Raw genomic sequence first — 26,524 nt, 5'->3', positions numbered from 1 at the left:
ATATTGTTAAAATTAAGAAGATCTTCTAAGTTCAGTTTGGGCCAATAGGTGATATATGAATGTATAAAGAACACCTATGTCTTTAGATATCACAATTTAAGTGCCTAACAATAATCTTATAATGAATTATTAAGGAAAAAAAAAGATTCTAAGCAACAAGCCATGAAAAGAATGATTGTCTCAGCTACAAACCCTGTTGGGGTACACACCGCCAGCCAGAGGAAACAACGTTAGATAAAATGAAGGCCTGGCAATCCCTGATCATCTCTTCATTGTTCTAATGAGGAATTCTGCTCTGGGAATATCATCTAAGCTACTTTCACATCTTTTGTCCTACTTACTTCATCTTCCTTTCAGTTCTTAATTAGGCCTTAAAGAGCTCACACTGCCCTTTCAACTGGCTACTGCTCCCATTTAAACACTGCTTTCAGAGACAGGTGTTGGCATCAGAGGAGAAGACATACAAACATAATTACTAAATAATATGCACAAGGAAGAAATATAATAACTTGGCGAGCGTTACTATTACAGAATCTAATAATAAATTACTTCAAACACCTTAGAAAGCAATCCTGAATATTTAAAAAAAATTCAAATGGTTTCATTCAAAACTATGATTGTGATATAGTTTCTTCCCCACCTAATTTGTATTTTGCATTAAATGAGCACCACATCATAATCCTACAACTGACATTTAGGGTAGCTGGTATTCCAAAAGAAAAATTATCAAGGATTTCTTTTATCACCTTTAAATCCTTTAAATAAAACAATTCACATCTTATTTCTTAAAAGAATTAAACCGATGCTTTTACCAGCAATAAATTACATGATTTGCAGTAGTACATTTGCAAGCACATAGAAACTGTAATTATGGTTTCTTTACAAACAATGGCTGCTAAGTTAAATCAATTTTTTGATGTCTCTTTTTGTCAGAGATTAAGTAACTGCCTGGTAGAATTCAGTTTACTATCTGATCAAAGGCAGCCTTCAAATACTCTGACATCTCCCACCAGCTACTTACATTATAAAAACTTGGGCATTTACAATAACATCAAATGTTATTACAAGTCATTTACATAAACCAGCAGAAAACAAACAGTACAAAGTCATATTTGCTTGTGAAACTTGTTTTCTACATATTTTAGAGATTGAAAACAAACCCACTTTTAAAGATGTCATCTATTCACAGAAAAAATTCTAGTAAGACCACATTTTCCTTCAAACAAAGACACTGCCTAGGCAATCTGTGGATTAGTTTTTGCCTTTTCTTAGTACACAATTTATTCTCAGTGCTTTTAGAAACAAGAGCGTTTGGAATATTACCTTCTAGTATTTCTATTTTTTAGTGTTTTCAGCTGTTCATTTATTACGTGTATTATTAATCCTATCATATATGAGATCATAATTTCAATTTTGATCTGCTTTCTAAAGACTGTCCTCAAGTCTCTGATTATAGTAATGACTCCTGTTTGGTCAATTAATACATCACTGCCTAGTGCAGAGTTCCTCACCTGACCATTATGTCTCTAGAATCATCTAAACCACCCCCAAAATTCCAGGTTTTTGGGTTTTCTTACTTTTTGTGCAAAGAACTAAATTCCTTCTTCATCATACCACAGGTAAACTCCATACTGAGTGCAAAACTCTTCTTTATTTCCAAATATACATTAAGCCTGTGCTTTTCTATTTAGGTTTTCTGGATATGTCAAAAAAACCCCCAACATTTCCATAGAAGAGGTTAAAAAAAGAACAAAAGCTTATAAGCTTACACAAATACCAATTAGTTGGCATTTACTGATGGCTTTCCATAACATTTCATAACTCACCGTTTTTTTCCTGAGATCCTCAATGCCAGAAGGATTCACATTAAAACTGTAGGAGAAAAAAAACAGACAAACAAGTATTAGCAGTGTACACTTATTTGACCAAAACATCTACTAGAAGACAGTACTGAATTAGGCATGCAGCTACAAAGTATTTAAGATGATTTATTTTCTTGATTTGTTAAACTTAGGAAAAGAAAATATTAGAAATTAAAGGAAATTTTAATATATTTTGTTCATAATTCTTTGTATTTTTCATATTCTTTTTGTCATAAAATTTGAATAACTAATTAAGAAATGCAAGAAGGCTATTATGGATTGGGCTTCCTTATTTCTCCTCTTATCTCTAGACTTAGCTTGAGCTTCTAAGCATGAAGTGCTACTTTAAATGAAATATCCTAGAAACCAGTCCCTGGGATGAGATTGATAAAAACCAACAACCAAACCCTACAGACTAACAGGTATTCCCAGCTTTCATGGCAGCTCCTAAAGGACAAAGTTCCTGTAGAAATTCCAGTGAGATCACCAGCTTAAGTCAGGACTAAAAAGCCATCTTCTGTCAGCTACATTTATTTTGTACTTAAAATTGAGTAAATAATCTATTATTTAATAAACCTGGTGATTATTGTGCATATCCAAACAGCACAGCTCTTTGATGATGTTGTTGATACTGATAAAAACAGCCACTGTCTAAATGTCAGGCTTGAGAAACGGCCCACTGCTCTCTCAGCTTGGTGTAATTATTAGCAAGTATCTTCAAAAATCAGTGTTGCTGTGTTCTTAGGTACTTGCTACAGCAAGTTTGGAGAGAAAACATTCTCTGAAAATGTGTTCAGAGTTCAGATATGGCTCACAAATATTATTTACTTGGTAGCACCACGGCAGACACATTCTTCCACATCACAGAATCTACTGTTTTGTTAGACTGCATGTACTGGCTTTGAGGGTGATGTTTGACTGAGAGCTACAAAAATATATCTACACTTTTTTTTTTTTTTTTAAGATTTTTTAAAGCAGGGAAAGTATTTTGTGACTGTTTACCACTCTGTTATCTGAATTTATAAGTCATGTATTTCATGGTGTAAAAGCGGAAGGGAAAAAATTTATGAACTTAAAATATGTACAATATATAAAATACAAATGATGATATTTTTCTGTAAAGACTCTTTTTTTCATATTAAAGTTTATTTTTTACTTTTTTTTTTTTTTTTTTATTCTGTACATGATGTTTAATTTCCAAAGCAGGCAAACCTGTGCTCACACAGAAGTCCTGTAAACCATCTGTGGGCTGAGGGTATTAGACAGAGACTGGATTACAGGAACAGTCACAACTAGAAATCCAGAGGTGTCTGAGGAATCAAGTTTGGCTAATTCCCATTCTACCTGTTTGTAACAGTGATCCCCAGCAGTCTGCCTTGTTTGCTGGAGACCACTTTTGAATGAGGGGCCTCTTTCATCGGGTATTGTCCGCCAAGCCAAAGGCAGGATTCCTCCTTCGCAGCCTCCTTTCAACCTCACACTGATGTGTCAAACACATGATGAACTCGCTCCATTCATGGCTGCCTTCCGTGATCCGAGTACAAAAAAAATGAGTTAACTGAACTGGATCGAATTAGCTTGGTGAAAACCAAGAATGTCTCTATTTAACGAAGTGTGGCGTTAATTTGGGATATCTTTCTTTTGGGACTGTTTCCTCATGTTAGACAAGATATAGAATAATACGGCCTGACTGCTCAACTGGGCAACTTTCTGAAAGGTTAAAAAAGCAGGATCTTTCACTGCCCTGAATGACTTTATAGTTTCTGTGAAATAAGTTCTGGGACTCTTTTTCATAGCGGCAGCTTAAAATGAAAGCAGCAGTTCTGACTACGAGAAGCTGCATTTCAAAATTAGAAGTATAAATCACTGGCAATATGGACTAGTTGTTCAGGGTTTTTTTAAGCAGTAAAAAACCTGCAATCGTTTCTGTAAAATTGTGGACATCATAACTACAATTACAAAAGAGAACATCTGTGTATTTTGCAAGAAGAAATTTGAATACGCTTGCAAAAAAAATGAAAAGCTATTAAAATATTCCCCAATAAAAATCCAAACTCCATGAAGACTCATATTTTAAGGAGATATGTAGAAAATATACTGCTTCTCAAGGAAGAAACAGGTGCTGAGATTGCATATAAAAACATTTTTCTAAATCAAAGTGTCTGCTAAGTAAGGTGGTAGCTTGTCGGCCTTGCTGAGCTCCGCAGGGTTTCCTGCCAGTGCTCCCAGCCCGAGGTGAGTGTGAGCAGATGCAGACTCCCACCACTGCACGCCTAGTTCAATGTCTGAGGACCAGGTAACGCCTCAAAAGAAAATCCTGTAAAGTTATGAATGCATACAGTTGGTGGAGCTGTCTCTTTGGTGTATTGAAATTCACGAGAGCATTTATTTTTTAATTTAAATTTCATCACAATAATACACCTCTAAAGTTACCATCTCACTTGATTACTGGCAATAATTATAGAAAACAGGCCTCTAGGACTGCAGCCCACACTGACAAGCATCATTCCAGCAGCCATTCTCTTGACTTCCTAAAAGCATTCTGAAATCATTGATCTAAGCAATTGTAAAAAATAACATTGTTTTTTCCTGTGTTACAGTCACAGTTCATAGTGATAGCATGAGTTATAATCCAACCTCTGGGTTTTTTTCCCGGGGTTTGATAAACTGGCAGGGAACTTCTGCTACGAAGAAGTTCACATCTTCACAGCTTGGGGAAAAAAAAAGTATCTTTCTGGATTTTTGTGGGGGTTTTTTGAGTGCAGTTTACTGTGACCAGTGACTGTTAAAAACTGGCATTGTGGGATTCTATAATTATTGTTTGTCAATTTTGCCCAAACTAAATTTGCTCAGTTTACAAGTAAAAAGGTATTTCTTTTCTAACAAATGCACTCCTCATGTACCTCAAGATGATGCCTCAGGTCCCATACTGATTTTTAACTGTTTTTCTCCTACAAGTAATAAACTTTCATTCTCTCAGATCGCCTTTAAGACATGAGCTACTAAAGGGTGGTAAATCAGCACAGACTAAAAATCAGCTTCAGTAGGATCATGGAAGTGACACTGAGCCACTCAACTTGTACATCACCCCTACCCTTCTCTGGTAGAATAGACTTCTCCAATCCAACACAGCAATTACTCCTGTACCTCATTTCACTCATCTGGGAATTCAATTAGCGTCCTTAACAGCTATTTTATATAAACTTACATTTTTACCAGATTAAATCATATCCATTATTTTATTATTCCATATTATTTTACTGCTTTGGATATAACTTTCTTTTTACATTTTTCTTGAATAGTAAAGTTTGTTTTAATTTCTGGGGTTTTATTAGCTTGGATTTCAATTGTAGCTCATCTGAGATGAGAACCCTTTCCTATCGCCCTGTTCCTGAGGGGAGAAAGTGATGAGAAAGAAAAATAGTATAAACTAATAATGGAGACAGATACATTGCAATGCTGCTTCTGTAGAGGGGTTTGGGTTACTACTTCACAATCAGAGCAAGCACATTATTTTGCACTTTATTGTTATCTTCTCTATTTAAAAACATTTCATTAGAACTACATAAAACTTTTTTTTCCTGATAACACCTATCTTTTATGGTAGTTAAATACTTCCATTGCATGTTGATAATTTACAGTTTCTATGGGAAGAATACAGTGGAGTTGTGTTCAGGATGTGCCACAAGTTCAAGTTTATGAGTGCATCTTACAATTTTGTCTATTGAAGTTTAATGGTAGTTAAAAATTCAAACATTAGGTCTAGTGGCTGCTTAAATATTTAGCTTCTGAATGCCTAGAGATTAAAACAATCTTTATCAAATCTTTCCTATAACTGATTTAAACATTTTACTGCCATTTACTCTGACAACATAATGAATGGGAATCAGACTCCTAAATTATGCTCCGTGCAAAGAGTGTTTTCTTAAGGAGCAAAAGCTTTTTACTTTTGCTACTCATATTAGTTACATGATAGTAGTGTATACTATTAGAAACTAAAATCAGGATATCTACATTAATCAATACTATCCAAAGTATTAAAATTTATGTTAACATTCTGTAAAATATCCATTATACCAATGAGCTAAGTGTGAGCTTTCAGTTTCTTTCCTTTAGTATGGAATGTCTGCATACAGGTAATTAGCAAAGCTCTGCCATATTCATTTTCCATTAGAGTTGAAATTCCTATTCCTATCCTACTTCTTGGTCTTTGGACTGATTCTTACTACAGTGTTTATGCATTTTTCTTTGGATTCTCTCAACATATATCAAAACCTTGAAATATTAAGATGCCATTTAGGTTATTACCAATGCACTAGGAAAAAAAACCCAAAAGAAATTAATAAAATCAGATACAGTTAATGAAATTCAGAAACTTAGCCTTCCATAGAATATTGTCAGCCTGCTGTGCCTGGCAATGCAGAGTTCACTTCATACTCTGAGAAGGAATGACTGTCTTGTCTGGCAGCTAAACAAGTACAGAACAAGCATATTAACATTTATTTTGCAATTAGATTCTGGGGAACATCACTTAAGACACTTCATTATATAAATTGCTCTGCTGTCAAGCCATGTTCCATGGCTTTTTGGAGCTTGGGTGACCCCAGGAAGACACAAAAAGAGGATCAGGTTTTGTGGCTATCACTGCCTTTTCTTGATTAGTTAGAATTTTAAGTATATAAATATTTCTCCTTTTACTAGGAGTTGTGCTATAGCAAAAAAGTCTTTTTCTCAAGAGACCACTAAAGAACTGTTAGACTAAAAGTTGTGCCAGGATCTCCACTAGAAGACCCTATTATTAGAGATCTCTAAGTCAACAACAAACAAACAAATAAATCAAACAACCCTAAAATTACACTTTACACTGAAATTTCCAGATCTGTAGAACTAATTCTTGGTTCTTATAATAATGAAACACACACAAAAAAATACATTGCTTTTACATAGTTTCTGCATTTATTAATAAAGAAACAATAGAAAAAATTATTCTTTTTTTAAAATTAAATAGAACAGGCAGCCCATCTTCCCTTGGGAAAGATAATATGGCTCATACATCCTCTCAAAAAAGATTTCGCATGCTCTAATGTGCACCAAGAGACAGTGAAAGCTTGAAAAAGTCTTGTCATGCAGCCAGCAGGATGAACTTTCCTAGCAGTATCCCTAAAACAGTCAACTAATTAGGAGTGACTGATTGCTGGTGAGGAGTCTGCAAAAGTCAAGATTAATACTGAGTATTTCTACAATATCCCTCTAAGAATTGATTGCTCCAGCCCACCTTAGTCTTGTCCTAAATGCTGTGACCACTGCTTTGTAGGAGCTTTCCAAAAGATTTCATTATTCTCCTATCACATGCAGTGAACTTTTAAATCATATGATAACAGTCCTGGCAGGACAGACTAAGAATCTCTGCATGACTTCTGCTTGTTTTTTAATTTCTCTTTACCTCTCATGTACCAGCAATGTATTTGTTTTGTTGAAATAATGTTCCACTGACAACCTTACCACACTGAATTAACAAATATTAATGGCCTAGACAACCATTATAGCACTGTCATAGTCCATCAATACTCTACCTAGACTGTAGATCACAGTTGACTAAAGTCTAGTCAAATTTCAGAAGAGAACTGAAAAAAATTATTCATTTCAAGAAAAGGAATGCAGAAGTACATTGTTCTTAAAATAAGACATGCTAACACTAACAGAGGAAACAAAATTCTGAAAATACCATAGTTCACCTGATGCCATTTTTTGACTAACAGAGAATAAATATGCCAAAACGTCTTAACAGATTTTATTGCTTTAGCAAGCACAATAATATATAGAGAGCAACATTTCTGAAAAAGGCACATGAAAATTAGAAATAGTGAATTGTATTGCACACTGGATGTCGTATTTGGCAGAGAAACACACAGCCACTACAACCCTTTGCTCTCATCAGGCAACTTCTGGGGTTCTTCCAATGGAGCTGCTGCCAGTAACTCTGCAAGACTGAAACCATTTAACAGTGACTTTGATTATGTTGAAGTTATTGCACTAATAACTCACCCTCAGTGTGGTTTGGGATAACAGGTTTTACTTTAGAACTTCAGCTGACTCGAGACAAGCACCTGCTCTACTCTCAGAGCTCAAGTGACAAGCAGTAACCCAGAGGAACAACAGGATGTAGCAAAAGCTTCTTTAACTACCTGACCATCACACATTCAAAATGTTAATGTTTGTTGAAATGTAGCAGACATCAGCTGTTCTTTAGACCTAACAATTTAATATGATCCAAACACATCGCTGTGATCAAGAGCCTCCTGTTTTCATGGCACCTCACTCATTTTTTTACAAATCTAATAATGACCATATCAAAATGCAGAGGCATTGCTTATTCCAAACATTGCCTCCATTGGGAAAAACAAAACTGCAGTCCCTTATTTGTTTGGAACATGTGACATTGGAGAGACAGGCAGCTCTAACAGCCACATGTGATGAAGGGGGGAGAGAGGCTGAAGAAAATAACCACATTCAGAAATTACAAAGCAGAAATATGCAAAAGAGTTTAAAGGTTGGGTTGGTGTTTTTTCTTTTTGAGTTGCAAATTTGAAAAACAGCTGAAGCAGTAAGAGAATACAGAAAAAAAAATTTAAGTATTTTCATAATTTATGCTCCAATTCACCAGTGCCTAATATTATAAATACGAGCATTATTTGTAATTGTTATAGTGAAGCCTAATAAGATACAAGGTTCGTTCTCCTCCAGTATTCCATCTTCCACATTGCTTAGAATGTGACACACTTATTGCTACAACTTGAGATAAAGTGTAATCAGAATGCAGACACAAGCTTTATCTTCTTTTCTCTGAAGTATAACAATGGTTAGGTCAAGAAAATGCTACTTTAGATGGGTTTTTTAATGCCTCTCTAGATTCACATATATGTATATGTGTATACACAGACACACACATTTTTTATGTGTGCATATATATATAACTGCTTAGTAGAAAGCTTCCAAACACCTATCAATCCAGTTTCCCAGATCTGGAATTCAATCTGACTAGTAACAACCTGTCAGCTTTAAATATTGGACTATTTGTCTCCCTGTGTCCAGTGCCTAAGATCTTGTTAATTACCTAAACTCCCTTTCTGTAGGTCTTGTTAATTACCCGTCTCCTGTCTCAGAGGACCTTGTTAATAACTTGTACAATCTCTCTAAAAAGGTCCTAATAACACATTAAAATTAAAGATGCTTTTCTTTTAGCACTTGTCAAGTGGTGTAAATTGAGAAATTTTCACATCAGTTTATTAGCCTGTAGTGTAGTGTCATGTATTTTCCTAAACAAAAACAATTTCAGAAAAACGATGCACAAGCTTTGGTTATGGCACAAAACAATCTTTGTTTTCCAGGAGCACCCTCAGTTTCTTTAACTGTGTTCAACACAAAAGCCACGTGGCTTCTGACTGCAAATTAACCTCCTGAGAGCCATGACAATAGCAGTAATTGTAAGAATGAGTGCAATTTGAGGCAATATTAAGTAGAAGTTTCAAAACAGTGCATTAAGAAATATAAAACCAAAATTATTACTGGTAAATGCTGGCTAAGAGCGCTGGACGTTTGCTTAAAAATTCCTCACTGGTTGTATGATACAAAACCTCTGGAACTAACAGATTTTGTAATATTTGCAAAACAAGAATTTTTTGTTTCACTATGACTCTTGCATTTTTAATTTATCAAGGAATCAGCTCATAAATATCTCTACTATGCCTGCAACAGACAATGGAACCCCCCAGTCTTAACACTTAAGTAACACTGCAATATCGCATCTACAAAAACATTTAAAAAAATACTCATTTATCCACTCAGCATTTGCAGGAGGTAACAAAGTATCATCCCTATTTTACAGATTTAGCCAAAGCCACGGAACAAGCCTCTGACAGATCAGAGATTAATAGAAATTAGGGGTCCATATTTTGTGATTTCCTGTCAATAAGGATTATATACAAACCAAATAGGTTTTGTTTTGCTTTTCCAAAATACTTCTAAAACCTTCTTGAAACAAAAATAATAAATAGTAGAAATAAAAATAAATAACAATTTTCAAATAATCCTGGCATGCTTGCTTTTAGAAAAAAAAGTCCTACAAGTGTTGCTGAACCACTTCTATAATTTTTGGATCAGCAACATGTGGAAGATGTACTTATCTTCATTCGTTTAATTAGTAAGAGTAATTAGTGACAGAGCATGCAAACAGCCAGCTAAGCACTGAAGGATGGGGCAGGTGAAGGGCTATTCAGCAGCTCACCCAGCCAGCAGCTGATGTTACGAGCTGCTGTTCTCCATATTGTTACTGCTCAGTCAGCAATACCAACCACAATTAATTAGGATGGACTTAAGCCTGACGCAAAGCTCACCAAAGTCACTGAAAAGCCTCCCACTAAGGTTACAGATGTGGCTTCAACAGTGCTGAGAACTTGACATTCACACTGTAAACATGAAGGAGTTGGGTTTGGTCGATTTTTTTGGAGGGTTGGGAAAGAGGGCTGCTATGGGTTGGATTTTTTTCCTTCCACTTTGCTCTATGTCCAGCCTGGTCCCACAGACTGGATGTTGTTTTATGGCTACAGTGTGCCCCTGGAATACATCATCCAGCTGAATTTCATCAGACAGGAATCCAGTTCAGGATGTTCCATCACCCAAACCAAGGCTTAGCTAAGTGGGGTTAACTGGGAGATCCACCTGCAAAGCAAACACCTGATCCACAGCAGAACATTGATTTTGGACACACCTTAATAAAAAAAACCTGCCTGGTTTACTTGCAGAAATGGGATTCATGCAAAAGAGCTTAATAGCACATTGAGTAAATAAGAAACAACCCAAAGTCTAAATTCCCTGTCTACACTTTCTGCATACTGAATTTGTTACCCAGCCTCATTTACTTTGTGCCCACATATTCATACAATTCTTTCTTCAGCATTACTAGTTCAAAAAATTAAAAATGGATTCCATTCGAGAAATACTCCACAGATAAAAGGTAAACTTAAACTGTAAACTTATTAAATATGCACATTTTGTATTAGTTTCTACTTCAAAAGAAAATAACTGTACAAGATACATTTGAAAGAAAGTAAACTAAGTCTAAAAGGTTCACACAGAACATCATAATGGAACATATAAAAATCAAGAGCTTCTAACATATAAAAATCAAGAACTTACTGCATGCTAGATATTATGCCATAACAGCTGTCTCACAAAAAAGGTCAGAATGTTTACTATTTTTGGCTTTTTGAAAATAAAATAATATCTATTTGTCTTATCAAAAGTTTATGTTTACATAAAAGTCAAGAACTAGTAAAAGGGACTCTCACACAAAGAAGGAAACAAATGACTAGAGTCCTTCTGAATGGGCACTGTGATGAGCTTTTTAACTACAAAACAAAGAAAAAAGTCCATCATGATTACCATTAAGTTTTATATTTATCAAGATCTGCTGCATTCAAGAACTTCAAAAGATTTCACTACTTACATCTAGCATCTGCCTGAATGCAGTTTCATTTTTAAAAAATTAAATACTATGTAATTTTAATTGTTATTTAAATTATTTCTCTTTAAAGGAGCTTATTTAAATGGAAGTTTAACTTCTGACAAACCAATCTACAACCTAACCTTACACTAACCCAGAGAAATACTTCATTAAACAAAAAATATTCTAAGATTGTCTATAAACATGTTATTTAAGACACTAGGAACTGACTTGGCTCACAGAAGGCACTAAGAAGATAATTTGTTGAGGTCTGGATGAGCTTCTAGCGACAAATTCTTTTCTACAGCAGTTCAATTTCAGTTCATTTACCAAATTCACAGCCATTATTAGCTTTGTTAAGAAAATGATTCTAAGTTTAAATCAGGAGTGCATGCATTCTAACCCATGAAAAAAACTGAGCTGGGACACAAATAAGATCCCTCTGTTCTAAAAGAACAAGATAATAAGAAACATTTTTCTTCTAAAAGAAACTACTCCTGTGTCATTAATTAAGGAATTAATACACAGGAAAAGGTGAATTTTCTAGAACCATGTTTTCCATTTAAAACAGTGATTGATCTTACAGCCTTTAGATTCCAGTTTGAAGCATTTTAATTTTAAATGCATTTTCTACTAAATTTCAGTTATTACATAGAAATGAATCATTACCTTGAAAAAGCAAGGCCTGCTAATTTCTGGCATTTATATACAAAAAAAAAAAGAATGCAAATGAATGAAAGTTAATTAACTTCTTAAACGTTTATCTATTGTGACCAGTATATGTGGGTGGGAGTGTACATAAATATATATATATTTTTACATATAAAAAGAGAGACAGGATATCTTTCTCACTAGCTAACAAAACCCAGAAAAGAAACTAACTGTGGGTTACACTTTTTTTTTTAAGGAAAACAAGTAAAGCATTGATAGACAAACAGAGATTAAAATGGATTATTTAAATCAAAGTTTCTTATCAGCCCTTGTAACTTAATTCATTCCGCTCAATACATGAACTGCTGCCTCGTGCAATGATTCCAATATACATCAAACTCAGCAAAGCTGCAGTGAGCCAAATGAATTCAAGTGAGATAAGTGGTCATGTGAGGGCTCCCATTTAGAAACCAAATGTTCTTTAATTCTTGTACTCTAACATATAGAACCTAAATACTCTTTTTTTTTTTTTCCCCAAATAGTGACATCCACAGGATTTCTTTTCACTACTCCCATTTTCACCAATCTTTTAGTTATTCAATTTCCTCTTTCCCTTACACTTGAAACCTTTCCCTCTCAAAACCTCACTTAGGGCAATGTAACTATTAACAACGAATGTTCAGTTTAAGCAGAAGACTTCAGGGAGAGCCCATTCTGAAGCACAAACAGGTCTTCCACAAACACAAGTACCCAAGAACATTCACAGCACATATCAGTAATAAAATGTCACTTCAAAAATAAGTATGAAACAATCAAATTATATAAAAAGTTCGTAACTTTTACTTAGAAACAGACAAGCACTGATATAATCGTGTATAAAGCAAAGACTGTGCTCCTCAACACTTCCCATTTTCATTTATATAACATGTTCAAGATATCAGATTGAAATACAGCAAAAACCTACCTTGAAGATGGCAACATGCTTGTAGGCTTGAAGTTTGCCATAAACGGATTAGTCGAATCATAATCAAAACTCTCCTGATGAGCTTCCCCAAACGCACTCGGTGATTTCAAGTCAGTAGAACTCTCTGATCCCCCATTGCTAAGTTTATCTGACCTCTTGCTATCTTTTTTTCCAGTCACTCTTTCAAAAAGACTAACTTTCTCTTTCTTCTCTTTTTTAATTTCTTTTCTGATCTCAACAGGTTTGGAAAACAGACTTATGTTTTGATCCCACGTTGCTGGGCTTTCTTCAAATGGATTCTTCTGTCTTGGCAGTGTAGCAAATTTTTGGGGTAACGAAGCACTCACATTAAATGGGTCATTTTGTGCTTCAAGTGCAGTTTCATCAACTGTGCTGTCAAGTTGGTTCATTTTAGAAGTATCAACACTTAATGTCCTTCTGTGTGGAGATTTTAGACTCCCTGCAAACAATCTGTCATTAGTATATTATCAATGAGACACTATATCACAGTTTATGACATGCAGAAAACCCATTCTAGCTTAGATCTAGAAGCTTTGCAATTGAGTCTCGGTTCAGAACACTGGTGAGTAACTAAGCTATTAAAGAAAAAAATTAACAGCTGTGGCCTCGATTTCATGTTTCAGAAATGTTTATGGATAGGCACCACAGGAAATTTTTGTTTCCTGCATGAAAACAAAGATCTGTAGAGAAGACAGCTATGACTGTTGTGCCATTCCAGAAAGAGACAAAAGTATGTTAGTGCATAATAACTTTGAACAATGCAAAATACTCGCAGTTCTTTGTATAAATCAGGTTTAAAATTTGGTGATAGTTTTTGACTTTTTAATTAGACTTACTTTTCACAAGATGTTATTTCTTTCACCTAGAGTCCCCTCTGGAATGCAATATACTCTCAGATGAGGACATAATAAAAGAAAATGCTAAATTATCATACATTATGAGCCATGTGAGTTATTTCTTATGCTCAGAAACAGCAATTATGAGCCACCAGCAACTAAAGAAAGTGTAAAAAATAGGCCAGTAATATCTCTTAACATTTTGGCCTTGTAAGTGCTTCATGAACTGAAGCACCAGATTCTGAATGCCCTAATAGTAGTGAGCTGTAGCTCTAATGGTCGTGAGTTTTACTTACCACCTTCATCAACCGAGCCAAAGGACTCCAGCTGACGCCTGAAAAGATGGGAGTAGCCAACAGTGCTGGATTTCATTTTGTCTGAGGAGACGTGTGGTCCTGTTAGATCTGACATGGAGTGAGCTGAGGACAGCCGCTGAGGTCCCAAGAGGAAAGGTTTTTTTGGTTTTGATTTCATTTGCACTTCACCACTACACACCTCTAGATTTGCATCAGGTATGTGAGTGCTTGGGATGATTGCAGAGGATGTATCTGAAAACGTCCCATCATTTTTCCGACCCTTCATTTTGTCTTTTAGTTTAGCAAATGGGGATTTGGTTTTGTCCTTCATTGACAAATCAAACATACTTGCTGTCATGTTATTCCTCATAAACTGAATATTGACATTTATTTCTCCTCTGTCTTTAGTTCTCTTCCCTTGTCTGGATTCTAGGGGAAACCACCTTAAAGGAGAAAGAGCACAAATTAAGTTGTGTTTTCTGGAGACTACTCATTACACTCTGGTTAGTTGGTTAATGCATCCGGTTAGAACAATTTAAAGTATGAAAACCCAAATCCTACATCGAAGATTCAACCATTCTTGTGCTAAAAAACTTCTTTGTTTATATTTGTTTTCAAAGAGAAAACTTAATAACTAAGCAAGACGAAGTTCTTGACAGTGTTCAGCTGTTTCAAAATCAAAATCAACTCTGGAAGCTGACTAAACTTCATCAAAGCTAGTGGGCTTCCATCTGCTTACAAAGGAGAATTTGTACTTAATTATAAATATAGATACATTTTATTTTATTTTTTTATAGTTTTCAAGTGTCCTTTATTTAGTAGTGATGTGTATTAATGTATTCTATGTGGCAACTACTTGATCTAGTGACCTTTTCTCCGTTGATTTTGCTCAGGTTTATACACTGGCAAACATTTTCCCCTCTTTCCTTTCTTCTAAGCACTGGTTAAGATTTATGTCAACTGCAGCAACACTGGCTAAGAAATATCTGAGAGCCCTGAACAGCCAGCTACCATTTCAATTCTGCAACTGCCTCCCCTCTGGATGCTGACAGTAACTCCACGAGCACAACTGTGAGCACGTAGGTGTATCCAACAGCATCCTCTCTTTTGCAGGTCACCAGCAGGATTAACTTCAGAAATATTTCCTTTGGAACCATGACGTAAATCCCCACTCCTTGAAAAGAGATCAAAGGTGTGATCATCTGTTTCAAAAAGCCAAGTGTGCTTCTTTGCCAGGTCCAGCAAAAGCTTTATCATTATCCAAGTGTCTTATTCATTCCCTATTGTGCTGCATTGTCCCATGGAAGCATCTGCAGAATTATGGCTCAATCCTCCCTCCACAGCTTCACCTAAATGAATGACCAACACACAATCCCTCCTCCACAACCATCACCAAGAGCCCTTCCCTTTTTCAAAAAGGGGCACAAGGGCATATTTCAGATCCACCAGCTCCAAAGAAGTGCTCTAACCCCACTGTCAGGAGAAATCCATGCACACAAATTCCCACAACAGTGCCTTACCACGAGTAACTTTTGAATTGGAGAGACTAAGAAATTAAATTCTCTATTAACAGATACAAAATTGATGATACAGTTATACATGCCTTTTTTGGTTGTTGTTGTTGCTTTGTGATGTTCACAAGATTTTATATTTCATACTAAAGTAGAATAATTAAGAAATATCACACCTCCTCTGTTCTGGCCCCGAACAACATGAATCCAGACCTGTAGAGCCAGAAGCTCAAACCAGTAGAAGGATAATTAAATCTTTAGGAAAAAAACTTTTCTTCTGTTGTGAGGTAACTTCATTTATATACTTTAAATGAAATGCAAAACCTGGAATATGTATCTGAAGAAGATGGATTGTTTTTCCTTTTAGTTAATAATGTTTCACTTCTTTGGTAACTGATTCCAGAAACACTTTAAGTCATCTATAGAGTCCTTAGAGAAAACACACACAGAACCAAGAGTCAGTTGCCTTTGTGCTACATAACATGGCAAAAACTGGAAGACAAGATAGCCTACTTTCTTTAAAACTCTTTAAAAGAAAATATGTTTACATATTCCCTTTAAAAATACAAACAATACACAGCCATAATGAACAACCCCTTGCTCAGACAGATCCTGTCTGTGCAGATAAAAAGCCCCAACAAAAACCATCCTGAATCTGAGAAAGCTGTCCCATGGTTCCTCAGCCACCCACTAAACATACACACCAGTACAAATAAGGCTCGTGAGTGTTTTAAGAGATGCAGGAGGCAGAAAGGACTTCACTTTTTGACATTCAAATGTAATGGCTCAGCCTACACTGTAACAAAACATTCCCTTTTTCCCTCTCCTCACAGGGTTCAAACATTAATACTCTGATAAAACTGGTGAATTCTTCTGTTTCTGCTTAGGAATTACTGAAACTTTAAACTGATGAATGACACTTGTTAACTTGTCTTAGAACAACAAGAAGACATGAATTCTTAAGCTTTTGCTATGTGGAAGAATGTCTTTTATTTTAAAAATTCATTTAACTCCATTATTGGCATTCTCATCACTAATCAACAATGCTGTGTCATTACCAGCACTTACCTGCTAAGGGCAAATGCCATGTACCATTTTGACACTTACCTCTTCTTAAAAAGAAGCACACAACTAATACCTTGCCTTCACAGTTTCTACATTTCTTTTCAAAGTAGACCTTGAAGAACTTGACATTAAAAACAAGTTCAGCTGGGCAAACAACGAAACTCTCCCTAGGAAGACAACAGAAGGTCCTGCAGGAACCAGGTTCAATACTGCTACTGATTCCAACAGAATTTAATCATAAACTCTTCTACTCCAGCAAAATTCCTCTGGTCTTCAGTGGAATTTCTATTTGAATAATGATTGCTGGATCAAATCTTTGCATGAAAGACAGATATTTAATTTTCACAGGCATTTCAAGGAGGCTTCTTTGTTACCTTGGAGAGTTTATCTTGTTTTAGTTATAATGAAGGTTCCATATGCTTCAGCTCATAACAAGACAATATGAGAAGCAGACTCAAATCATGATTTTCTTCAAAATTCAAAGGCAACTAATTACTTTTTTAAACAGATGAGAACAAATGCAGGCAATGCATTTATGTGGAGCTGCACGTGAATGAGCAACTAAGTCTGTAAATGTTTCTTATTAGAATCTGTTTCGACAACACACGGGCGTGAGCAGCAAATAGAAAAAACAGCTTATAGAGGAGAGAAAAAAGAATCGGAAAATGAAGTCCGCTGTTTTCAGATAACAACATTTGGGTCCTAAAACACTAAATTCCACTATACTACTGCCAATTTAAAAAATTGAAATGTATTATAAAAGCCAATAAAACTTGCTATTTTGGTTTTGTTTACAGTACTTTTAGCCACAATAAATGCTCCATTTGTCAGGCTGCCATGAGCTTATTCTATAGAAAGCCTGTACAAAGTAGGAAAATAGCCAATAACATACATGAACAAAACAGGGTGGCTTTTATGAGAGCAGATGCCCTTTTACTTAATAACCAAATATTACATCCAGTCTTGCAGACAGTCTTTATTTAAACAGACCTTGTACAAAGTCTGGTAAATTTTCCCAACTTCAAAGGAAGCCCTATTGCCTTTGGAATCACATTTATTCTTCTTGCTCTCACCTTCAAATATTCTGTAGGGCAATGTCCTCCATACACTCTCTAACTTCAACTTTTTCCCTATGGCTTCCATCAGAACAACCCTTGCTTCTTTCCCTTGTCTGTTTTTCAGGGTGCTAGTGGGCTCTGCCTGTCTTGCACAGGTTTCTGTTAATTTTTACTTTTAAGTATTCTATAAATTGCTGCTCTGCATGCTGACAATTTTCTTGAATGTGCAAAGAGAAGATCAACATGCAAGGCTAAAGAGGAAAAATCCTGCTGACCAGGCAGCCTTGAAAAGCTAAACCCCTATGTGAAGCAGCAGGGCTACTTCCTAACCACAACAAAATCAGTTGATTCTGGCCACACCTACAATTAGGGGTGGAAAAAGCAAACTCTCATAACTTGTGCAGTACTACCAGCAACAAACCCTTCACCTTAGGAAAGAGACAGGAAGGGTGAAGGAGAAAACTGAAATAAGCTACTACAAATGAGCAAGTTACAAAATCATGGCCTGCCTATTTCATTTAAATAGCTAGTGATCTACAAACAGACTTTCAGCTGGTTTTTCCTCCCCTTTTCTGATTTTACTTGTTCTCCAAATCTGCCACAGAATCTGACACTTCCAAGTCTTATCCCTCTCTCTCCTTTAAAGAAGCATCACTCAGCCTATTCTGCTCACCATGTAACAGTGAACAGGATGGGCTGACAGCATGGGTAAGAAAAAGCACTACCTAATTTCAATTACATTTTAATTACACATTTTAACAGCCTCCAAAAGCATTGGGTAACTTGTCTACCAATCTCAACAGGAATCAAGTGTTCCAGCCAGCACATTCAACCTGTGCATGACAGACGATCTCCCAACTCCAAACATGGAAAGTATTGAAGGAATTTTCCCATCTTTCTGCTTCTCAAATACATCACTCTGCCTTCCCTCTACCAGTAATCATCTGTTGAACTGATCTAGTTTTGCTTTGCTGAAAGCATTAGATTGCATCCGAAGAATTTTGCAAGATATTTATTCTAATTCACAAATTATTGAAGAAATTTTGCAAAAAGCCACATAATCATCACAGCATCCGCCAAGGCTTCTGACCTTGAGTTTACAGGCAAAAATCGGCATCATGATCTGCTACACAGTAATGAGGAGAATTTTCTATGCAGGCAGATACTTCTAAACTTACCCCTAAAACAGACCATCAGAATCTCAATGATAGAACATGTCCATCAGCTGTCACAAAAACAAAGTTGATGACTACTGTCATGCTAGATGCACTGAAGAAACTTGCTTTACAAAACCCCACTGACATAAATGTCCACAGCTTATTGATAAAAAAACAACATCCAAAGCCCAGAACTGTCTGACATTTTCATTTAGCAGTGTATGCACTTTGAAAAATACAGAAGTATGTTTTGTGATAAATCATTCCAATACCATACTGAGAGACTGCCCCAAAAGTCAGCAAGTAGGAAAATTAAGGCAAGGGGCTGAGCACAGACTACATCGTGTATGACGGGAAATTAAGAAGAAAACAAATAATTTATTAAAATAAGTGATGACACTCCCAAAGATGAATACTCTTACTTTCTGGAAGCCAACCGAAGATACTCAAAGCAGTTTAAAATAAATACTACAGAGTGACATTGTAACACCACAAAACATATGGGAACTGACAGCTATCACAACACCCTCACTACAGGGTTTGCTAACATCAACTCGAATCAAAGTCATTAAAGTCGTCTTAGTTTACTTATTATTTTGGCTAAAGACTATGTGTGAATACTTTTATTTTAGAAACAAAATAACTGAAGGTATGAGAATTAAAGCCAGTTATTTGAGTTGAGTGTGTGTGCGAGCATGTGTGTATGTGCACAGAAAATGGAGAAGCATATCAATCCAGATGGCACTTAGACTGACTCAGAATTATGATGTATTGAGAGGATGTGCATGGATTTGTTGTCAAAATGTAAGTGCTGGGAATATTACTAAATAATTTGAAAATATAAGTCCATAAAGCTATAACTGGGCAAAACTTTGTTTTCTCCCATAACCATCTTTCTCTTCTGTTCCTCACTACTCACATTCCTTTTTTTTCTATTTAATGAGTGGTACCACAAAACAAGCTGCATGGAATCTCCAGGCTGCCCTTTATTTCTGTGCCTTTAACAAATTTCTCAGTTACTACTCTTCCCACTTTTGACTTGAGTGGAACAAGATTTTTCTCTTGCTCTAACCACAATAAAGACATTTTTTGTTACACCCTGCCATTTCCACTATTACTGAAGTTCATCCCTTAAAATGCATTTTTCTGGTTTAAACTAAAGTTAAGACTAAAAATTAGTAAATAATAGTGTGTTATGTTTTGCAGAAATATTATTAAAATGGTTCCCACTCATTAACAAGTACCGAGCCCATATATTATCTATTTACTCTTGTTTGCTTGTTCATAATTCCAGATGTATTTGAAGTCACCTACTCAAGTGCCTCCCTCTTGCTTGTGCTGCTACAGATGAGAGAGAGGACAGAGCAGAGGCAGTTGAAGAGGGAGCTCATATCCAAGACAGAGGCTGCCAAGAAAGAATTCACATTAATTTGGAAAAAGTCACACAATTTGCATATCTTCCAGGAAGCTAAGCAGCACTAAAGTAAGTGCCTACAACACAGAGGTACTGATCATGGTCAACCATTAGTTCTCTTCGCTTGCTGAGAAGCTGGTTTTGACTTTTTTATTATCAATATAAGTGGATAAGTATCTTTAGAAAAGGCCAAGATTCCTTCACTGTTTATGCTCAAGCAAGCATTTCTTTTAACCAGTGCTGCAATTTGTATGTGTGTGGAGGGGAGTGTTGTTGAGGTATTATAGACTCCAGGGAGAAGAGGAACTAAATCAAAAATAAAAGATGTCTCCTCTGACATTTCCATAAGAAATAATAACTCTACATCACCTGCCTCCTTAAATTTATAGCATTCCAAACAAGTGTTGCATCTTAAATCAGCTGAACATACAATAAAATGAGCCATCCAGGGAAGCACACAAAGGAATGGACAATAAACAGAGTGGAATTAGAGTAACAAGGATGAAGCAAAAGCTGAGGAAATAAGTAACATCAGGAAAGTTAACAGCAATTTGTTCTTCTAGTGCTGTGTTCATTTAGCCCTCAGGTGGAAAAAATCTAAGCACAGTCATTGTAAAAAACAACTGAAAAATGCTTCAGTAAATTAAGGCATGTCAGCAAATAAGTATTTTTCTTACTACATGGTAACTCAAAAATTTGTCTTGATGCTATGCAATCAGATTATCAGCAGCATTAAGGCAACCATGAATTATAACTGAATTGAAATTATTACAAAAAAGCATATATTCTTTAAAACAATACATTCATTGATCATAATTTACATTTCAAATGGAAGAGTAGAAGAGGTATATTTATTTTGCAAGAGCAGACGGAAAAAATTGTCCATGTATTTCTTAGGATGAATTAAAAAACCCATGCAACGTTATTGCAAAAAATAAAAGCCGTGTCACAAATGGAACATTTGAAAACTTTTGCTAAATACACTTTCATTTAAGCAGTTTTTCCAAAGCCTTTTGAACTGTAGTAAAATCTTTCAGCATCTGGAGCTTAGTTTTCAGCTCTGGAAAAAAGAGCAGAAGTAAAAAGTCCCTGTCCATTTCCAGCTAAAGCAGAGATGTCAGAGACACAAATTTATGAACTTTCACAGTACAATGGGCATTGCTGGACTAAGGCAGAAAGAAAATGAACTGGGATCCTGCAGACGCTTTGGATGAAGTCTCTGGAAGAGATCTAGTGAGGGACCATCTGAGCCGCATCTGGATCTAACTGTTCCAGGAATTTTTACTTTTAAGAATTTGAAAAATCGTCAGTTTCAGAAAGGAAAAGGACATTGTATGATGCTGTGTACAAAATTTTCCCTATCAAGTTATAGTAAATACTTTGTTTCATTAAGTCTGGAGCCAGAGCAAGTTTCTTAGAACACAAGACAAATCCTATCATGAGGCCTCTGCCTGAAAACTTTACTGCAGGGAGTATTTGTCTTAAGATGTGACAAGTAACAAAAAAAGCTACACAGAAAATAAAGGATTATTTTTCCCTAACATAACGTTCCTGAGTCTGCAATGATTTTTGAAATTTATTTCTTCCAAATTATAAAATATTAAATTAAAAAAATATGTAAAAAGTGAAATGTCACACACCCCATGGTCTTCCTAGGAACTCAGAATCAGCTGGTAGCCTTCACTTCTCATACCTCCTTACTAAAAAAGCACTAGGGAATTGCTGACAGGGTTCAGCATTGTGCAGAATATTAAATATCTTTTTTGCAATACCCTGGTGACTCTTGAGTCTGTCTCTTACAGCACCATATGTACAGCTGTGTTGGAAAGAGGAAGCTATTAAATATATTAAAAAGTAGAAATATTACCAATAGACACTTCATCAAATAACTGGATCTCATTCATCCCCAAACAAAGCAAGAAATGTTAAGGTTACATCAACATAAGAAAATAACTCTGGATTTAATAACAGCACAAGCCTGTTGAACATATTTGAAAGTAAAAACATTGCTTAATAAAACAGATTAGTGTTTCTGAAACAATGAATATAGCTTTCAACCATCAGAATGCTTTGGTAGCAAAGACATTGGACTTGGTCTTGAAAGGTGCTGGGTGTCTCAGTTCCCACACCATAGTCACAGTTAGAAGGTCTTTGGGTCCAAATATATTACCCTTAGTTTACTGCCAACACAGGACTAGGAATATTTTGTATCAAAAAGGATTTAATAAAGGGGAGGGGAAAAAGAGCATTTTGTTTGAGACTGCATTCGTAAATCTGTTCTTGAAAGTTTGCCCTCGTCCCACACACATGCACAAATATTGCATCCACATCTCCAAGTAATGCTTAGAGGAGACAGCAACGACACACCTGCGTGGCACAAGGGCACACAAGCACACAACCACGAAAACTTCTCAAAAACATCTAAACTTAAGAACTCCGAGTTACTTTGTTTCTAAAGTGAGCTTTAGAAAGGACATTTTTGAGGTTTCTAAGCACCTAAAGACACCAAGGGGAAAACTGGACTTTCAGTGGCTCCTTCCTCATAAGAATTTAAATCAGCATTAAGCGAGAACGCACTGCCAAAAATCCCACTTGCCGCCCAGCCGCACTTTTACACTTACATAAGACTTTTACAAGTACGGCTGTTCGGCCCTAGAAGCCTAACACCCATCAACTTTTAATAAGATTTGCAATCTTAAATGCTCAAGTAACTTCTGAAGAAAGCTCTTAGGCTGTTTGTAAAACTTTCCCCGTAGGCCCCCATCTTGTGCAGCAGAGCTCGCAGGCAGCGCGCAGCGTTCCCGAGGAGCCGCGGCGATTTCAGTGGTGGTCTGGAAGGAACTGCTTCATGTCTACATAGCAGGAGTTCCTCTCTCACACTTCAGAGAAAGAAATGAGAAAATAACACCTATGGAGCCGTGCTAAGCATAACTTCCTATAAAAATACTGCAGATCTGAATGTTTATTTAACTATCACAAGGACTGTGTTACTTACCCCACTTAAAAATTTCTGGAATAATTTTGCAAGAATCCAGTACTACTTTTGCTAAAACTGGTGCAAGACCCTATGTTTCTTTTTCTAGGGAGAAAAGGTTTTGCTACTCACAGTAATACAGGAATAATTTACATATTTTACTCCAGTTCTGAATACATATTTCTATCTAGATTTACATTTAGTAGCATTCCTCCCTCATTCATTCACCTTGTTTATCACCTTGTTGCTAGGTGTTGCAACTAAGGCAGATGCCTACTGACTTGCAAGATAATTACAACTAATGATTCAAGAATTTTTAAGATGCATGTCTAAAGAGCAGTGAAACTTCTTGAATCAAGTGTTAACAGAAATTAAGACCCTAAGGCTACAGGCATTACCATGTATTGCATCAAGATAACTGGATTGTCCCTAAAAAGGTAAGCAATTAAAAAGCGTAATACTCCAGACAGTGAACCCACAAGACATTTTGCAGGAACTACTTCTTTCTTTTTTATGGTTTGTGAATATACTCTTTTGCAAAAAAAATCAGTCTACAAAAACAAACACTACGGCAATGAGAGCTTTGACTTGTCTTTGGTGCTCTTCAACCTCAGCCATGCATTTAAGTAGCACCAAGTTTTGAGGTGGTTTCAGAAGAAACCGCAGTCTGACCAAGAAGCCCTGCCTGGTGTTAACCATATGGATTTCCACCTCCAACTGCCAACGCTGCTGGAGGTTCAACCCTGGCACAGTCAGAGACAGACAAGCGATGCCAGTCTTTTAGTGGCTTGGATGCAAAGTCCAGCACCTCACCACAGACCCACCATCACTATGGATACCAGACTTCAGTTTTAACAGCTGAGATTTGGGAACAGGAGCTTTTGTACTCTACTGAAGAGACACCAGAGGAGGAAAAGCACCTGGAGCAGGAACTTTTTAACTGCTGCAGAAATATCTGACAGCGCTCATATGTCACTGTCTACATAGAGCTCACTTGGAGGTCTCCATGCTGTTCTTATTCAGCTCCTGTGGGACAAGCATACCTAAACCAAACCCAAAGCATGGAGTCATAGGCATGCCTACAGTACTCTCATACCTACAGTCTGAGTTACAAATACACATGGAGGATACATGATGCTGCTACCAAACACCTTTGTGTAACCATGTCCTGACTAGGAACCTTAAAACAACTTTACTCATTTAGCTGAGAAACTCAGAGAATTAGATAAGTACAGTTCAACTTAAACTGCTATGATGACTTTTTTTTTAATTCCTTTTTTTTTTTGCATTCCAGTGCCTGAACTTCCTGGCAAACACAATTTTATTTGAAAAAGGCCTATGTAGGTACTGATGGAAGCTACCACAAGAGCCAAAATTTCTCTTCAGGCTTCTCAGTTAAGGCCTGCTGTACAGTGCAGCCTGTGGGATCGTGGCCTAAGATTAATCAGGACCAGCAAAGCACTGTGCTGTTGTGGTAAGCCTTCATTAAGTCACAGTTCATTGACCACTAAAACATAAATATAAAACATTTAAAGACACATAGTTGAAGCAACTGAAGGAAAACAATTTTAAAGAGAACCACACCAGGTTTCAGGGCATCTGAGTCTCACGCATGGTTCAAACTGAGGTAGGAGTTGAATGGGGGTATGGCCCTGCACAGAACGAAGAAAAATGCTTAGAAAAACAGACTGTAATGAGTTCATGTTACACACAAGAGTTTGTCAGAAAAGTTAACGTTATTGACAGTCCTTCCCTGTGCAAAGTAAGCATTTGATTACAGTAAACTTCTCTGGAAGAGGTCAGGCCACAATGACATAACTGTATAGGTTAAGAGACTGGAACACGAATTGACGACAGAATTAATTTCATTTCAACGTATGTACATTCATAGTAATGCTATTATTTCCCACCCTCCCCAAGTGCAACTGTCCAAGGAATATGAATTATAATGAAAAAACCATCACTTACTCTGTTTTCCGCCTTTGCTTGTCTTCAAATATATCATTCAGGTTTATGGCCACCTGTCCTAAAAACCTGTCCAGCCCCACCAGCGACCGGTGCATGACAATCAGGTACAAGATGTATTTCTCTGGATTCTCCTGCATGAGTAATCCAGGGAGCTCGAAGGAGGCCTCTTCTTTCCAGATGGGATCCAGGGTCTTCTCAGCCACCGAGGTGGAGTACTTCTCCTTGCCCAGCTGTATGATGGTGTAGGCATCGTTGCTGCCATTTTTACCTTTTGGCTTCAGACCTTTGGCTTGAAGGACCGTAACTTGCACGTGAGTTGGGAACCACTTCTGGGCTTGCTCTGCCAACATCATCTTTGAAGGTCGCAGCAGCAGCAATAACAAACGCAAAGTCTGTCAGTCCTCGAGTGACTGTGTAAGGGCACTTACGGCGGAGACACCTGTCAGGGGCTCAGCTGGTCCTTCCTCTAGCGCTCCTGGCCGCGGGTGGCCCTCACCAGCCCACGGGTCCCCCCCTTCCCCGGCAGCCCCACCTGCGGCTCCATGGCCGGGGGCTGCAGGTCCCGCCGCAGCCGCGGCCCCGCCGCCCTCCCGCGCCCGGCCTGGCCCTGCCCGCCGCTGCCGCCGGCCCGGCCCCGCGCCGCCCCCAGGGCATCCCCCGGGCAGGGCCGCTCCGCCGCGGGGCCCCGCAGGCCGGCGGCGGCCTCCCCCTGCTCGTCCCGGCTCGGTGCCGGCGGGAGCTCGGTGCCGGCGGGGGACTCGGTGCCGGGCTGCCCTCCCTGCCTCCGTCAGTCCGCCCGTCCCCGCCGCGGCCGCCTCAGCCTCTCGCCGCGCTGCCCCCCCGCCGCCGCCCGGCCTGACGGGCCGGCTCCGCCGCTTCCGCCTTCCCCATGCTGCGGGCGGCGGCGGCGGTCAGAGGGCAGAGGGCAGGGTTCGCCCCCTCCCTCTCTTCCCTTCGCCGCCGTTCCCCGGCCGCCCGGACAGGCGCTGCCCAGCGCACCGAGCACCCCCGCTGCCCGCGGGCAGGGCCGGAGAGGACGCGGCTCCCCCGGGCGTAACGGAGTGCTGGGTTCCCGGGGGCCCCTCCCGGCTGAGATCCCCGTCCCGTTAATTAATTCATCGCTATTTTTATTTCTAGAGCGGGCAGAGAGTTCTTCAGGAGCTGTGGAGAGGAGGGAACTTGGCTAAAGTCGTCTATTGTTACTATTATTCAATATGAAGGGCTCGGGGGCGGCCATGGAGCCAG

At 37.7% G+C, this 26,524-nt stretch overlaps 1 protein-coding gene across 1 annotated transcript in view; it reads right to left on the bottom strand.

Moving 5' to 3' along the window:
- Positions 1-25,856, bottom strand: part of RAB11FIP2 (RAB11 family interacting protein 2) — a 32,249-nt gene extending 6,393 nt beyond the window's left edge. Inside the window, exons 1-4 of the mRNA XM_010408423.3 lie at positions 25,280-25,856; positions 14,133-14,575; positions 12,980-13,439; positions 1,827-1,872 (exon numbers count right to left, since the gene is read on the bottom strand). Coding sequence (XP_010406725.1) covers positions 1,827-1,872; positions 12,980-13,439; positions 14,133-14,575; positions 25,280-25,632 — 1,302 coding nt within the window. The 5' untranslated portion in view covers positions 25,633-25,856. The remainder of the gene's footprint in view (positions 1-1,826; positions 1,873-12,979; positions 13,440-14,132; positions 14,576-25,279) is intronic.
- Between the last annotated feature and the right edge of the window lie 668 nt (positions 25,857-26,524).

This window comes from Corvus cornix, chromosome 6 (genome assembly GCF_000738735.6).
Source record: "Corvus cornix cornix isolate S_Up_H32 chromosome 6, ASM73873v5, whole genome shotgun sequence".
Lineage (NCBI taxonomy): Eukaryota > Metazoa > Chordata > Aves > Passeriformes > Corvidae > Corvus > Corvus cornix.
This window is presented reverse-complemented; position numbering and strand designations above follow the sequence as displayed.